At 36.2% G+C, this 18,155-nt stretch overlaps 1 protein-coding gene across 1 annotated transcript in view; it reads right to left on the bottom strand.

Annotated features, from left to right (window-relative positions):
- LOC136028538 (DNA mismatch repair protein Msh6-like) overlaps positions 1-18,155 on the bottom strand; it is a 102,817-nt gene that overhangs the window by 48,581 nt on the left and 36,081 nt on the right. Inside the window, exons 6-7 of the mRNA XM_065706385.1 lie at positions 14,431-14,730; positions 104-379 (exon numbers count right to left, since the gene is read on the bottom strand). Coding sequence (XP_065562457.1) covers positions 104-379; positions 14,431-14,730 — 576 coding nt within the window. The remainder of the gene's footprint in view (positions 1-103; positions 380-14,430; positions 14,731-18,155) is intronic.

The raw sequence follows: 18,155 nt of genomic DNA, 5'->3' as shown, positions 1-18,155 counted from the left end.
TTTAAACGCTTTCTTAAATTGCTAACATATAAACCTATTCACAAAAAGCCAACAAGTAATAAGCCAATAGGGAATCCTTTCCTAAAATAGCCAACAATCTAACCTTTTCGTAAACAGCCAACAAGTAATTTGCTCTGGACTCCACAGCCTCAACGTCCATAGCATTGAATGTTCTCGTTCCTTTTGTCGTTATTTGGCACAGCTCTCGCTTGACAACCTTGTCAAATTTGGTTGATTTCTTCTGCTCTTTCAACCTTTCTGACATCATTTCAGGTGTTTCAGTCTGCTCAACGCGAGCTACTTTGTAGCCCTTTTCAACTAAAGCTGAGGAGTATCGACCAAAGGCAGTCTCTGGAAATCCGGCGTGAGCATGATCACCCTGCAAAGAGTTCGAAATGGTTTACAAAATGGTTTATAAAGGTTACTGTGTCCTGCGGTGGTGCAGTGGGTTTGACCTTAGCTTGGTAATACGGGACCCAGAGATCGAATCATGCTGCAGGAATGCACTGCAGGGCCGACGCAGGGACCTTAGTAGTCAAGAAGCGTCGTTAACCCGATAAAATACAATAAAGGTTACTGTCCTTTATACTTGAAATGCTCAAAACCTATTAATACTTGGCAATCGACGCAAGAAACTTTGTAGCCCACCTTTTTTTTACTGAAGCAAAGGAGTGCTAGTGATTAAAATGCTGAACACACACTGACGCTTGGAACTCAACACAAAAAACTGTGTAGCAATTTTGGAATAAAGCTGAGGTGACCCAGTAATTTAATTACTGGGTGCGTATTTGGAGCTTGGTGCTCATCGTGAAGTAGCCTATTTCGACATATTAAAAAAAAATGCAACTAATGGCCTTTTTTGATTAAAGCTTAGGATTATCATCCAAAAACTGTCTCTGAAAAACTGACATGCACATGTTCACCGTAAAAAGAGTTGGAAATCAACAGCTTATGGTAACGAACTATAAGTAAGGAGCGATGCGGCTCAATAGTAACCGAAACTCTAAGAAGCAGAGTCTTGGTAATAATAGATGCATAAAAGGCCAAATTTTGATACTTATTCAAGATATCATAATTTTAGACAGGGTTACCTAAAAGAAAAGGTTAAATGGCTTTCTTCGTCCGAAAAATAGACTCTCTAAAAGTGCGATCTATAAAATAGATCTATAATAGCAACATTAATGTTGGATTATTGTTTGGAACAGCTACATTATAATTATAAGAAAATGTATATATCACTTGTCAACTTTAAGGGGCTTCCCCCAGGCCACTCAGCGTCTCCCTAGGTGGCGATAGAGGAACGCCATACAAACATGTAGGGTACCATCATAGGAGGCAGAGGAGCCCTTATCCCTGGGGGTCCATAATAGAAACTGGGCCACCATCGCCCGGGGCCGTCAATACAAGTGGAGGAGGAAGAAGGCCCCTCAAACGTGCACTCAATAGGACCGCCGTGTCCAAACGTCCCGTGAGTTTTAACCTCAGTTAAATTGCATGGTGACGCTGAACATCATCACAGGAAGATCCTCTATAGTAGGCCAACTGTGGCACGGCGTAAAATCCAGATCTATGGACAACAGCCTCCGCAAAGGGTTGCCTCGACCCTTTCGGGGTACCAGTAAAACTGAGGACCTTGCCGTAGACTCTATTACCACTTGAGGAGTGGCACCCCTCGAGGAAATTATAGCCTAGTAAACGACACAGCATTCGCACGAGATTCTGGCTGATTGATAATTCTTCCAAGCTTGGTCTGTTTTGTCGGACGTTTTCGGGCTGAAAAACCTCTTCTTAGCTGATTTACCTACTATGGGATACCTTCCCGTAGTAGCATAATATTTGTAGGCATGAATATCTAATGAGCCGGAGGAAATAGGCTTGAGACTGTCTGTGCAGGATTTCGACTCTTGTTGATAGAAGAGCGTCGCCAAGTGCTGAAAACATTAATCCAGGATTGCACAAAGCCTCCATTCATACAGGAGGTCCTAGGGACGTCTTGCTGTCAGTTTCTAAGCCGACTTAAGCGCTTCGATGTAGACCTGAGAAGATATGTGATCCCCATCCTGCACTGGTATCTGGGATCATTACTTTTCCTAAGGCCAAAATTATTTCAATAACTTAAAGAAAATGAAAATTGGAGCTTGAAATGTTAAAACGTTAAAAAATGACTATAGTAAATAATGACGAAGACCACACTGCCTTTCCATAATACAACAGAAAAAGAGAGAATAATGAGGACTTTTTTCCCAAGGCAGTGAACCAATAAAACTTATTTGAATATTTCGGCCGTATATCTAAGGGCCGTCTTCAGCAAAGAAAATAAAAAAACAATAAAACACTTACAATAAAAGTTCTCAGTTAAAAATCCATTTTTTTAAAAAATAGCCTTGGCATCATTACTTCTTAACGAAAAGTTAAGAAAAGTTAAAGAAAAAAGAATCTTGGCTGAACTTTTCGTTAAGAAGTAATGATGCCAAGGCTATTTAAAAAAAATGGATTTTTAACTAAGAACTTTTATTGTAAGTGTTTTATTGTTTTTTATTTTCTTTGCTGAAGACGGCCCTTAGATATAGGGCCGAAATATTCAAATGGGTTATGTTGGTTCACTGTCTTGGGAAAAAAGTCCTCATTATTCTCTCTAATGACTATAGAATCGACATTTTGACTGACGAATTCAGACGGCTCAAACTGGACGTATTAGGAACTGGACGTAGAGTTTGAGAAACTCATATTACAGGGGTAGGAAGCATGATATTAGGTGAAATAGAATTTGTTTACTCAAGCAAGAAGGACGGGTACATAGACAGGGAGTAGGGCTCATGATGGATAAGGAAGCTGCTGCGTCTTGTTTAGGCTGGGAAGGTATTAATAATAGAATATTAATTGCTCATTTACCAAGGTAAATTTGGTGCAGGAGAAGAAAACAGTAATGGCAACAGACGTTTGCAACTTTGTGGGTATAACAATCTAGTTATAACCAATACGGTGATTGATCGTAAAATGGCACATAAGTTAAAATGGTATTCATGTGATGGTAAGACAGCAAACCTTATTGATTATGTTACAGTAAACCAAAGACTGCCAGGATCAATACAAGATACTAGAGTATAAAAGACTGCCGTTATTGATGTTAAAAGTAAAGATTGCCATTTAGTAGTACATAGGGTTAATTTAAAGCTGAAATTTCGTAAGGGTAATTACCTAACGGGTAGTTATGATGTTGGTAGACTCCAGGATGAGAATTTGAGAGAAAATTTCCAGGAACAGTTGAATACTATTAAATAAAAAAAACAAGTTTTTTCAACTGAAAGTAAGGAGTGACATCAAAACTTAAAACGCACAGAAATTACTTCGTATATGAAAGAGGCTGCTTCCTCATCAACGCCCCGCTCTTTACGCTAAAGTTTGACTCTTTCTCTCAATTCTTCTTTCTAAAACAGTAAAAAACTTTAGCGTAAAGAGCGGGGCGTTGATGAGGAAGCAGCCTCTTTCATATACGAAGTAATTTCTGGGCGTTTTAAGTTTTGATGTCACTCCTTACTTTCAGTTGAAAAAACTTGTTTTTTTTATTTAATTTCTGAACGTTTTTGAATCAATGCATGTTTTGATTTTGGCTCTCCGCAGAGGAATAATCAAAACGAAATTTGCATATTTTTTTTTTTGGCTCAATGGCTTTCTCATAATTTTGATCGAATGATTTTGAGAAAAAAAGAGCGGGGGACGAAGCCTAGTTGCCCCCCGATTTTTTGGTTAATTAAAAAGACAACTAGAACTTTTAATTTTTTACGAATCTTTTTATTGGTAAAAGATTTACGTAACTTATAAATTAGCTTACGTAAAGAACTTTTGTATTATCATGTTTTTATTACATATATGAGGGGATTCGCCCCATCGTCAGTACCTCGCTCTTTACACTAAAGCTTAAATTTTATCCCAATTCATTAAGAATGACCCCCTGAATCACAAAACCCGTAGAATAAGTAGTTGAAATTACCGAAAATACTTTATCGTAAAGAGCGAGGTATTAGAAGGAGGTGAGCCCCTCATATGGGTAATAATTTCTGTTTGTTTTAAGTTTTATTGCTGTTCCTTACTTCCAGCTGAAAAAGCTTTTTCACTTTTATTTTTTAATTGTTTTTTTTTTTTAAATAATGCTAGTAAATCCTGCTCTCCCTTCATGGAAATTTTCTTCTCCCATTACAAATACTCGAAGGAAAGTTCCCCCAGCATATCGCCCTCTTCTCAACCCCTCCCCCAAACCAAAAAAATCCTCCTGAAAACGCCTGTATACTTCCCAATAACCATTACTATATGTAAGCACAGGTCAAAGTTTGTAACTTGTTGCCCCTCCCAAGGGGACTGTGGGGGAGTAAGTCGTCCCCAATGACATAGTTATAAGGTTTTCGACTACGCTGAATAAAATGGCTATCTCAGAATTTTGATCCGTTGACTTTGGGAAAATAATTAGCGTGGGAGGGGGCCTAGGTGCCCCCTCCCACCCAGGGGGCCTACTGGGTCGATACGATCATCCCTGGGAAAAAAAAACAAAAAAACAAATAAACACGCATCCGTGATCTGCCTTCTGGCAAAAAATGCAAAATTCCACATTTTTGTAGATAGGAGCTCGAAACTTCTACAGTAGGGTTCTCTGATCCGCTGAATCTGATGGTGTGATTTTCGTTAAGATTCTATGACTTTTAGGGGGCGTTTCCCCCTATTTTCTAAAATAACACAAATTTTCTCAGGCTCGTAACTTTTGATGGGTAAGACTAAACTTGATGAAACTTATATACTTAAAACCAGCATTAAAATGCGATTCTTTTGATGTAGCTATTGGTATCAAAATTCCATTTTTTAGAGTTTTGGTTACTATTGAGCCGGGTCGCTCCTTACTACAGTTCGTTACCACGAACTGTTTGAAACTTGTGAATTTAAAATTTGACAATGTGAAAAATGGTAAGAATAATTTTAGAAAAATAATTTGAGAAGTTGTTGATGATGTCTTAGGGAAGAAGGTTAGGACTGCACCTAGGAATATTAGTGAAAAAGCTTTATGTTTAACAGAGAGTAGAAGGGGCTTGTACAAGAATTATCGGAGTGATAGATCAAACGAAAACAAAAGGAATGTAAAGAAAGTGGAGGAAGCATTAAATATGAACTAAGGAGGAGTGAAGTAGAGGCGAGCTAGACGGCATAATAGTAAAATATTGAACTGGCATGTAAATAAATTGAGAGGGGGTTGTCAATCTGGACTCGTCCCAGTTCAAGATAGAAACGAGGCCACAATTAGAGCTAAGGAAAGAGTTAAAGAGAGATGGGCAGAAAATTATAAGAATGTGCTAAACCAAGATACAGTTGCGGGAAAAGATATAGAGGAAAACGAAAAAGTTTCTGATATCTTGGATGTGAAGGAAGATTTGTTTTATGAGGAAGAATTAGCGACAGTACTAAAAGGATTAAAAAAATAATAAGGCTCCAGGTGCTGATAGTGTGGTAAATGAATTTTTTAAATATGATGGCTCTGAGGTTAGAAATAAGTTTCTGAAGATTATAAATATGATTTTAAAAACAGGGGAAGTACCTAACGATTTTAGGAAAACCTTAATTAAACCACTTTAAAAGGAAGGTGATACGAGTGAGTGTGCTAATTATCGAAGCATTAGTCTGGTCTCTGTAGGTAGCAAATTACTAAGTAATATGATACTTTTTACACTGAAAGATGCAGTAGACAAAGTTTTAAGAGAAGAACAGTGCAATTACAGAAAAGATAGAGGACGTGTCGACCGAATTTTCACTTTTAGGTTAATAATTGAGAAGTACCTGAGTTGTCAAACACCTTTGGTCCTCAGTTTTACAAATTGAAGGGCAGGAAAGCGTCAAAAGCACTCAATCCTGATGGTATCCATTCATTTATCCTGAAAGAAGTGAGAGACGAGCTATTTGAACCTCTGGCAATACTTTTCCAAATCTCATTCGAGCAATGCAAGTTTCCTACTTCCTGGAAGCTATCCCAAGTAACACCTATTTTCAAAGGAAAAGGGAAACGGAGAGACCCGAAGAATTATTGCCCGCTCAGCCTTACTTCACCTTTCTTGAGAATCATGGAAAGGGTCATAGTGGAAAAGTTAAACTCGCACCTCGAATTGAACAACCTCATCTTAGATCATCAGCATGGCTTCCGTAAAAATCGTTCTACTGTTTCCCAACTAGTACTGATACACGACTACATCCAGTCTGCCCTGGACCGTGGGATTCCAATAGATATTATCCTAATCGATCTACTTAAGGCCTTCAACCGAATATCCTTGCGAAAACTCATCCACTGCCTAGAAGTCTATGGAATCAAGGGACAACTAAAAAATTGGCTCTCAGCATACTTGAATGATAGAAAAATAGCAGTCAAGGTTGCATACACACTATCCACATGGACAGATGCAACCAGTGGCGTCCCACAAGGTAGTGTTCTCGGCCCAGTCTTGTTCATCATGTACATAGACATTTGCATAAATGCCATTTCCCAAACCGACTTCGGCCTGTATGCAGACGATACGAAGCTCCTGGGAGAAGCTAGTGAAATCCAAAAGCAACTTGAACACCCTGACAGAGAAGCTCGAAGAATGGCAACTTTCACCAAATGCAGCAAAATGCTCTGTCGTCCATCTTGGCCGCCAAAATCCGGAGTACTCATACAAAATGAAAGGAATCGACCTGACAAAATCTACCTGTGAAAAGGACCTAGGTGTAATTCTGAGCTCGGACCTCAAACCAGAAAAGCATATCGGCCTGGTTGTGCGTAAAGCATCAAATACTCTCTGGCTAGTCACTCACTCCCTACGATACCTTGACATTCACTCAAAGATCTCAGCATACACAAGCTACGTCAGGCCACAGCTTGAATACGCCACTGTCATCTGAACGCCTCAAATATCTCAAAAAGGATATTGAAAGAATAGAACGCGTCCAGAAACGCTTTGCAAAAAGGACTTCAAGGATTCGGAAACCTTCCGTATGACGAAGCTCTAAGAAGGCTCAATCTCAAATATCTCAAAAAGGATATTGAAAGAATAGAACGCGTCCAGAAACGCTTTGTAAAAGGACTTCAAGGATTCGGAAACCTTCCGTATGACGAAGCTCTAAGAAGGCTCAATCTCCATAAACTTGAGACAAGAAGAACGATCTTAGACTTAAAACCCCCCCTCAAGATAGTTCATGAGAATTTTGGGAACGTAAAAGACAAGTTTGTCCAAATAACTCCCCAAAGCAACACAAGATCGCACAATCTGCAATCGGAACCTATGAACATGAAGATTGCAAGATCTAATTCTTACCATGATTCGTTCATACCTCGGGTCATCAGGATCTGGAACAAAATACCATTCCCAGTCGAAAAGATGAAATCACTGGGAGCCTTCTCCAATAGCCTAAACATAAACATACCATATCTCGAGACTTTCAACATAGGAAGACTTTAAATGGCAATCGTGCCGCAGTCGATCCGCTCTTCGCCCTGCCATAATATTTTTCTTTTAAAAAGGTGTCAGTTATGTCGAAATTTTGTATTGAGAGGCGTGAGGAATAAAATTATTTATTTATTTATTTATTATGAGCAAGCGTTTGATTCTGTTGATAGAAGAGCATTAAAGGTCTTATCTTTGTATGGTATACCAGTCAAATACATCAAAGTGATTAGTACTATGTATGAGAATAACACTGCAGCAGTTAGGGTAGGGAATGAGGTAGGCAGCTGGTTTTGTATTAAATCATGAGTTAAGCAGTATTGTGTTCTACCCCCCTATATATGGATCATTTTGATGGATTTTGTCTTGGGGACCACTCCGTGGTCCCCAAGACAAAGTTTTCTGGAGTGGGAGACCACGAGATCAAACGGGAGAGAAAAACTCCCTGAACTTAGATTATGCTGATGATTAAAATGAATGAACTTAGAGGTTTCGCGAAATCTGAGTGCTAGAATAGGTTTGAAAATTAATGTTAAGAAGACTTAGTCACTATGGGTAGGAATAAGTGAAGATGAAAAGGTGACTCTGGATAACGAAAATATTGATCAGGTAGAGAGCTTCACTTACCTTGGTGGTATTATTAGAAAAGACGGTGGGAGCAGTGAAGATGTTAAAAGTAGAATAGGCAAGGCTCAGGGTGTTTTTACACAGTTAAAAAAAAGTTTGGAAGAATAGGAAGATAAGTATGCAAGCCGAGATTAGAATATTATAAGCTACAGTGATGACAGTGGTCAAACATGGCTCTGAGAGAAGCATGGACGCTCCGAAAAGCGATGAAGATTTGCTAGATATTTTCCGTAGAAATTGCCTACGGATTGTTCTGGGTACCCGGCTGACTGACCGTATTTCAAACAGTAGGCTGTACAAAAAATGCGCTTCATTCCCGCTTTCTAGGGCTACAATGAAAGAAAGGTTGAGATGGCTGGGGCACGTTGTGCGGATGAAGGATGACAGATTACCGAAGATTGTCCTTTTTGACCAACCGTCTGGGGCTAAACGGAAAGCAGGTCGTCCTCGTCTGGGGTGGGAGGACGTTATAAAGAAAGATTTTAAGGAAATGGGAACTTCCTTGGAGCGTGTATAAAGCAAGGATTTGAATAGATTGAGATGGAGGAGGAACGTACGTAGCTCTGTTGGCCTCAGGCAGCTTGGTACTGCGGTGAGTTGTTAGCAGTAGTAATATTCAAAATATGTAAAATTTCCCAAATTTAAGAGTACCCATCAAAAGTTATGAGCCTGAGAAAATTTGCCCAATTTTCGAAAAAGGGGTAAATACCCCCAAAACATCAAGTGATCTTAATGAAAATCACTCCATCAGGTATAGCATACCAGAGAACCCTACTATAGAGGCTTCAAGCTCCTATGTGCAAAAATGTGGAATTTTATACTTTGGGCAAGGAGAAAGATCACGGATCCGTGTTCATTTCTTGTTTTTCTTTTTTTTTCTCCAGGGGTGATCATATTGAACCAGGGATCGTAGAAGTTAGAGAGAGGGCTCTTTGATCAGAAATAAAAAAAAAATTTGGGCCCTTTTTAAGTGACCAAAATATTAAAGGGAAGATTCTCAAGAAAGGTGGTAAGACTAATATAGGCAACTATTACCCATTAGCTATTCTTCCCCAAATATCAAAGGTTTTAGAAAAGTTATTGTAGGAAAAAGGAATTGTTTCGTATTTTGATAAAAGGAATTTATTTACTAAAAATCAGTCTGGATTCAGGTCGGGTCATTCTACTGAACAAGCAATTGCTGCGCTAATTTTAGAGATTAATAATTCACTAAACGATGATAATCATCTGTCTACTCTTTTCTATGATATAAAAAAGGCATTTGATACGCTAAACCACAAGATTTTGACGGAGAAAATTAATAACAGGTATTAGAGGTAAAGGCCTAGATCTAATAAAATCTAACCTGCATGGTCGAAAAATTTAAATAGAAATAAATGGGCACTTGTCAAGCCATATTGTTATTGATGATATTGGAGTCTCCCAGGGATCAGTATTGGGGCCATTACTATTGATTTATATTGATAACTTTCTGAGGTGCTAACCCTAAGATAATAGCTTAGCAGTAATTTTTGTAGATGATGCGGCGGTGACAGTAAAAGCTAAAACCCAATCTTCGCTGGTTGAGAAAATGGTGACAGCAATGAAATCTTGGAATAAATGGTTAGAATATAACTACCTAGCTCCAAATTTTTCTAAAACTGAGTTAATGTTTTTTGGGCGGTAAATAAAATTACTATCTCAAGAGTTAATTATAAATCAAAGTAGAATAAAAAGAGTAAATTTATTTCGTTGCCTTGGGATTATTCTCGATGAATTTTTATCTTTCCGTAAGTATTCTGTTTATTAGAGATTGAAGCTTGCCAATAACTTGATTGAATTCATAGACTGAAACATGTGTTCCCTTTTTAAATTTTTATACCATTCTCTACAAAAAATCTTTAAATTTTTATACCATTCTCTAATTGAATCATATCTTAATCATTGCCCTGTAATTTATCTCGACACATTTATGGTCTATTTGCAACCTCTTCAGATAATTCAAAATAAGGCAATTAGAATCGTGGTTACTTTTGTTCATCGTCCAGTGAGGCTTAAAAATCTCTTGGCTTAAAAATCAATATACTTAATCTCAAACAACTAGAAGACTTGCATGCAGCAATCTGGTAGTATAATATCCAATCTTCACAAATTATTTCCATAATTTGGGTATAATTGAGACTCCCATTTCGCCTGCCCACCACGTCCGCTGCAAGAAGTATCGCCTTCCCCCAATTAAATCAGAAAGAGCTATATTCTCAATCAGATAACAGATTCCTCATACTATAATAAACTTAATTCTGTAGAAATGTCTCCAAGTTTCAAGAGCCGATTTTCATTGGAAAAACATATTTCAAAAATAGTTCTTTGTCTGGATGTTGGGATCAATGAATTAGTAGGAATTTTGTTGTGGTGTTCTTGCGCTGGGGTGGCCTCCTTTGTTATCTCCTACCCTATATGTTTTTTTTCTCGTTTTTCGTTATTTCGGCTTTTTCTTACCTCTCTTTATGGCTGACCCATCGAGCCCTACTCCCCGTCAACCAATTTATAAAATTATTTATCATGTAATTTGTCCATAAAAGATTTTGTCTCTTGTCTTGCAAGCAAGCCACCCTCTGAGGCTCACTTTTCCCCAAAGTAGCCCGATCAAAATTTTTAGGTACCCATTTTATTCAGCATATTAAAAGAAAATCTTATAATTATGTCTCTGAGGATGAATTAACCCCCCACAATCCCCGCGGGAAAGGCTGGAAGTTTATGAACTTGGCCCATTGTTTACATTTAGTATTAATCATTGGGAAGTATATAGACATTTTCAGGGGGATCTTTCTGTTGGGGGAGGGAGTCGGGGAGTTACGTGGGAGGATCTTTCCATGGAGCAATTGTTGATGGTGGAAGGGAATTTTTCATGGAGAGGGGGGCATATTTCCCAGCATTATTAAAAAAACTATCTGACATTATATATAAGAAAAAACAAGTGTTTCTTAACTGGAAGTAAGGAGCAACATTAAAACAAACTAACAGAAATTATTACATATATAAGGGAGGTTATCCACTCATCAATAATTCACTCTTTATGCTAAAGTCTTTTTAAGTACTTTCAAAAGAGCTATTTATTATAATTAAACGACCTTTGCGGTTCAAGAGTCATCAAACATTTCGTGGTAACGAACTGAAGTAAGGAGCGACCCGGCTCAATAGTAACCAAAACTCTAAAAAATGGAATTTTGATACCAATAGTTACATCAACAGAATCGCATTTTAATGCTGATTTTAAATATATAAGTTTCATCAACATCAGTTATACCCATCAAAAGTTACGGGCCTGAGAAAACTCACTCAAACCGTAGGCTTTATAGAGGTCGATAGCAGTAGGATATCCTTCAAGACAAGAGCGTATCCAGGATTTTTGTTCGGAGGTGGGGGGGGGGGGAGGAAAACAAAAAACTGCACAAATCAAAAAGTTTCGTTTATATTTATTGTGTTACCTTTTCACGATTCGGACAAAGATTTCGGTTATGGAGGGGGTTTCAATTTCAGTACCCCCCTCTCTCTTAGATACAACCAAGATTCAAAACAATCATACCGTTAATCAAAACAGAAACTTCGCGGTGACAGACAACAGCAAAAGCAATGGTGACTGTATGCAATTTATTGTTGCTTGATACACTAAATCTTATTTCTAAAGTAATTTTATTCCACAACAGCCAGCAACATTAACTGCATTTTTTATAACTGTCATATAATTTGTATTTCTTACATAACTTTGTATTTCTTATTGGGACAGAACTTTTTAATTTATTAAATCAGAAGGAGGGTAAAGTTTATTAGTGGAACCCATAGAAAGGCAAGAAATTTATACCTGGTTGGAAATAATATGGTTGGAATTACAATAGAAAAATAATTGTTGGAAATACCTGGTTGGAATTTTGTTAAACAATTGAAAATTTTCAAAGACCTTCCCTTTTTTGTACCTTCAAATTTAATTACCTTCAAAACTACCAGGAATTATTCTCAAATAATTCCAAATCTTATAAAGCAGGAAAAAAATTTCTGGCCTCTTACTCAAAGTTACCAGGAATTAACATTGTCAGAAAGGAATTATTCTCAAAATTTTATAAGGCAGGAAAATAATTCCTGGCCTTCTCTCAAAATTATGGGGAAATAACAGTGTCAACATTGCCTGTAAATATTCTCAAATAATTTAAATTCCAAAAGCCAGAAAAAAAATCCTGGCTCTTTTTCACAATTATCTGGAATTAACAGTGTCGGTGAAAACTGGTTAAGTTTCTTTCAAATTTAATTACCATCAAAATTACACGAAATTGTTCTCATATGATTCAAAATCTAAAAATTTAAAAGCCAGAAAAATAATTCCTGGCGCAATAATGTCAGTGAATATTAGTTGTTTCCTTCAAATTTAACCAACTTTAAAATTAACAAGAATTACTCTCAAATAATTTCAAATCTCAATATCAAAAACCAGGAAAACAATTCCGCTCTTTCTCAAAAATTATCTGGAATTAACAGTGTCAGTGAATACTAGTCAAGTTTCTTACAAATTTAATCACCTTCAAAATTACAATTGTAAATATTAAAATCTCAAAAGCCAGGAAAATAATTCCTGGTGCTATCTCAAAATTAACAAGAATTGACAGCGTTGATAAATTCTAATTTGAGTACCTTCAAATTTAATTAACTTCAAAATCACCTGGAATTATTCTCAAATAATTTCAAATCTTATAAACCAGGAAGTAATTCTTGGCTTTCCCTCAAGATTACCAAGAATTAACAGTGCGGTGAAAACTAGTTAGATTATCTTCAAATTGAATTAACTTAAAAATTACCTGGAATTATTCTTTAATAATACCAAATCTCATAAAGCAGAAAAATAATTCCTGGCTTTTTCTCGAAATTACCCGGGATTAACGGTGTCGGTGAATACTAGTGAGGATGATCTGCTTTTCCTCCATTGTTATTTTTCAAGTGCTGTGGTTTGATGATCTTATTTTTAACTAGACACTTCAATTAGTCTTTTTTTGAATAAAATATTCCAAAATAACAAAATCCTATAAATATGGGTTAAAACGACCGTAAATATAATAAAAACACCCTTTTAATCCAATATAAACTAGCATGAAAAGTCTACTGAAAACCAGTACCGTAATTTCGTCAAAATTCTGGGGGGGGGGAGTTGGAGCCAATGTTCCAAAACAAAGTGAAAACTGAAGAATGAGCCGTTTGGTACCATGAAAGGTATTATGTACTATAAAAGTACTATCAAAATTCTTTATATTACTATAAAGGTAAATATAAACTAAACAAAACTGATCCGGTTCTGTTGATGCTTGAATTATGCAGGCTGAGGGGGGGGGGGGGCAAACCGAAGTCTGGGGGAGAAACCAAGCTCTGGGAGGAACAGCTGCCCCCCTGCCCTATAGCAAATTACGCCCCTGTTGAAAAACTTTCATTTACAATAGACCTAGTCCTTGCGCAACCCATTGAAAATTTCATAGCTCTATCCGTTTTCTAAAAATAGAACGGAATCATAAAGGCAGCTTTCAATTTCCCTCATCGAGCCATTCCAGGTACTTACTTAAAAAAAAGAAGCCCAGGATTATCGATTTCATAGTCAGCAGGAATCACGGTCAGTGTGATCTGATTGTCTCCCATTGGCATCCTTTATGGGAAGAAAAGCAAAAGAGATGTGGCATCAGCCCGGGGTTGCCACCCCTTAATGATTTATCACTATTTCTAGTAATTTTTTGTATACGCTAAACAAAAATATTGGGTAAGTCAGCACATAAATTACTAGATTATTGAAGAAAATTACTAAATCATCCATACAAATAGTAAAACCTAGTGATTTTTTCGCAGGGTGGGAACCCTGCATCTGCCTTCACAGTCAAAACCTAGAGTTTTGATCTCCGTTTCATGGTTTTTCAACCAGGAAGTGCAGTTGGGGATTAGAGACCAGCTATCCTTGGCTTTTGCGCACCGTTCCTGTTTACCTCAGGTACCCCTTTGAAGAACGGTTGACTCTGGTTGAGCTTATGTATTCACAACACTGATCTCGTCCCAAACCAAATAATCAGCGACATCAGACCCAAACCCGTCCTGAAGGGCGCAGGATATGGTTGCTCTGGTTTGATAAAATTATTTGAATCATTCTCATTTACTGAAAGTTTAAAATCCCATAAAATTCAATAAAGCAAAAAAAAAATCAAGGAATATCATCATGAAGATCTCATACTATATAGCAAGTTATTATGTATAACCAAAACTACCATATCTTTCAAAATTACTATAAGCCTGTTAGAAAGGGCGTATCCCAGTATTTTTGAAATAGTATTTGTGAAACTGAAAATACCTTCATATAAACAATACCCAGCTCCTGCACAGCGATGGCAGCATCCATATGAAAAAGCTCATAAAATTTTCCCATTTTAAAGAACAGGATAGTATCATAGTGGGCAGCTTTCAACCTCCACCACTGAGCCATCGCAGGAGTCTGCTGCTCCAAAAAACGATCCGGGATTAAAAGGGTCCGTGGATCATAGTCAGGGTGATCCGGTCTTCTCCCATTAGCGTCCTTAATCTTCTCTGGTTTAATAAAGTCGTGATCTGAGTTGTGATGTGAAAATTTTCTTTCCTCAACATCCTGTGCATCCTGCAATAAAAATTGAATTCTCATGAATGAGCCTGCTCTCAAAGAGACCAACGCCAAACCAAAAATGTTTACATTCAATGTGTTTAGATGTATGAGACAATGTGTTTTCATTTTCAAAACTCATAAGCGTGGTTCAAAGAGCACCCCCAAACAAGATAAGTGAGTATTTAATATTTTTTATAAATCCAAAAAGTGTTTAGTATTCATAGTGAAATATACTCCAAGGAGCACTCCCAAACAAAACATATGGGTATTTAATATTTTTTGGATGTATCCAAAAAGTATTTGATATTCATAGTGAGATATACTCCAAGGCGCACTCCCAAACAAGACATGTATGTATTTAATATATTTAGATATATCCATAAAGTGTTTAATATTCATTGCGAAATATGCTCCAACGAGCACCCCCCAAACAAGAAAAGTGCATATTTACTATGTTTAAATATATCCAAAAAGTGTTTAACGTTCATAGCAAAATACGCTCCAAGGAAAACCCCGAACAAGACATGTGTGTATTTAATATATTTAGATATATTCAAAAAGTGTTTAATATTCATAGCGAAATATGCTCCAAGGAGCACTCCCAAACAAGACATGTGTGTATTTAATATATTTCGATATATCTAAAAAGTGTTCAATATTCATAGTGAAATATACTCCAAGGAGCACTCCCAAACAAGACATGTGTGTATTTAATATATTTCGATATATCTAAAAAGTGTTCAATATTCATAGCAAAATATGCTCCAAGGAGCACTCCCAAACAAGACATGTGTGTATTTAATATATTTCGATATATCTAAAAAGTGTTCAATATTCATAGCAAAATATGCTTCAAGGAGCACTCCCAAACAAGACATGTGTGTATTTAATATATTTCGATATGTCTAAAAAGTGTTCAATATTCATAGCGAAATATGCTTCAAGGAGCACTCCCAAACAAGACATGTGTGTATTTAATATATTTCGATATATCTAAAAAGTGTTCAATATTCATAGTGAAATATACTCCAAGGAGCACTCCCAAACAAGACATGTGTGTATTTAATATATTTCGATATGTCTAAAAAGTGTCCAATATTCATAGTGAAATATGCTCCAAGGAGCACTCCCAAACAAGACATGTGTGTATTTAATATATTTCGATATATCTAAAAAGTGTTCAATATTCATAGTGAAATATACTCCAAGGAGCACTCCCAAACAAGACATGTGTGTATTTAATATATTTCGATATATCTGAAAAGTGTTCAATATTCATAGCGAAATATGCTTCAAGGAGCACTCCCAAACAAGAGATGTGTGTATTTAATATATTTCGATATATCTAAAAAGTGTTCAATATTCATAGTGAAATATGCTCCAAGGAGCACTCCCAAACAAGACATGTGTGTATTTAATATATTTCGATATATCTAAAAAGTGTTCAATATTCATAGTGAAATATACTCCAAGGAGCACTCCCAAACAAGACATGTGTGTATTTAATATATTTCGATATGTCTAAAAAGTGTCCAATATTCATAGTGAAATATGCTCCAAGGAGCACTCCCAAACAAGACATGTGTGTATTTAATATATTTCGATATATCTAAAAAGTATTCAATATTCATAGTGAAATATACTCCAAGGAGCACTCCCAAACAAGACATGTGTGTATTTAATATATTTCGATATATCTGAAAAGTGTTCAATATTCATAGCGAAATATGCTTCAAGGAGCACTCCCAAACATGACATGTGTGTATTTAATATATTTCGATATATCTAAAAAGTGTTCAATATTCATAGCGAAATATGCTTCAAGGAGCACTCCCAAACAAGACATGTGTGTATTTAATATATTTCGATATGTCTAAAAAGTGTTCAATATTCATAGCGAAATATGCTTCAAGGAGCACTCCCAAACAAGACATGTGTGTATTTAATATATTTCGATATATCTAAAAAGTGTTCAATATTCATAGCGAAATATGCTTCAAGGAGCACTCCCAAACAAGACATGTGTGTATATAATATATTTCGATATGTCTAAAAAGTGTTCAATATTCATAGCGAAATATGCTTCAAGGAGCACTCCCAAACAAGACATGTGTGTATTTAATATATTTCGATATATCTAAAAAGTGTTCAATATTCATAGCGAAATATGCTTCAAGGAGCACTCCCAAACAAGACATGTGTGTATTTAATATATTTCGATATGTCTAAAAAGTGTTCAATATTCATAGCGAAATATGCTTCAAGGAGCACTCCCAAACAAGACATGTGTGTATTTAATATATTTCGATATATCTAAAAAGTGTTCAATATTCATAGCGAAATATGCTTCAAGGAGCACTCCCAAACAAGACATGGGCGTATTTAATATATTTCGATATGTCTAAAAAGTGTTCAATATTCATAGCGAAATATGCTTCAAGGAGCACTCCCAAACAAGACATGTGTGTATTTAATATATTTCGATATATCTAAAAAGTGTTCAATATTCATAGCGAAATATGCTTCAAGGAGCAATCCCAAACAAGACATGTGTGTATTTAATATATTTCGATATATCTAAAAAGTGTTCAATATTCATAGCGAAATATGCTTCAAGGAGCACTCCCAAACAAGACATGTGTGTATTTAATATATTTCGATATGTCTAAAAAGTGTTCAATATTCATAGCGAAATATGCTTCAAGGAGCACTCCCAAACAAGACATATGTGTATTTAATATATTTCGATATATCTAAAAAGTGTTCAATATTCATAGCGAAATATGCTTCAAGGAGCACTCCCAAACAAGACATGTGTGTATTTAATATATTTCGATATATCTAAAAAGTGTTCAATATTCATAGTGAAATATACTCCAAGGAGCACTCCCAAACAAGACATGTGTGTATTTAATATATTTCGATATATCTGAAAAGTGTTCAATATTCATAGCTAAATATGCTTCAAGGAGCACTCCCAAACAAGACATGTGTGTATTTAATATATTTCGATATATCTAAAAAGTGTTCAATATTCATAGCAAAATATGCTTCAAGGAGCACTCCCAAACAAGACATGTGTGTATTTAATATATTTCGATATGTCTAAAAAGTGTTCAATATTCATAGCGAAACATGCTTCAAGGAGCACTCCCAAACAAGACATGTGTGTATTTAATATATTTCGATATATCTAAAAAGTGTTCAATATTCATAGCGAAATATGCTTCAAGGAGCACTCCCAAACAAGACATGTGTGTATTTAATATATTTCGATATATCTAAAAAGTGTTCAATATTCATAGCGAAATATGCTTCAAGGAGCACTCCCAAACAAGACATGGGCGTATTTAATATATTTCGATATGTCTAAAAAGTGTTCAATATTCATAGCGAAATATGCTTCAAGGAGCACTCCCAAACAAGACATGTGTGTATTT

This window comes from Artemia franciscana, chromosome 6 (genome assembly GCF_032884065.1).
Source record: "Artemia franciscana chromosome 6, ASM3288406v1, whole genome shotgun sequence".
NCBI classification, from domain to species: domain Eukaryota; kingdom Metazoa; phylum Arthropoda; class Branchiopoda; order Anostraca; family Artemiidae; genus Artemia; species Artemia franciscana.
The sequence above is the reverse complement of the archived record's forward strand: the minus strand, read 5'-3'. Positions and strand labels throughout refer to the sequence as shown.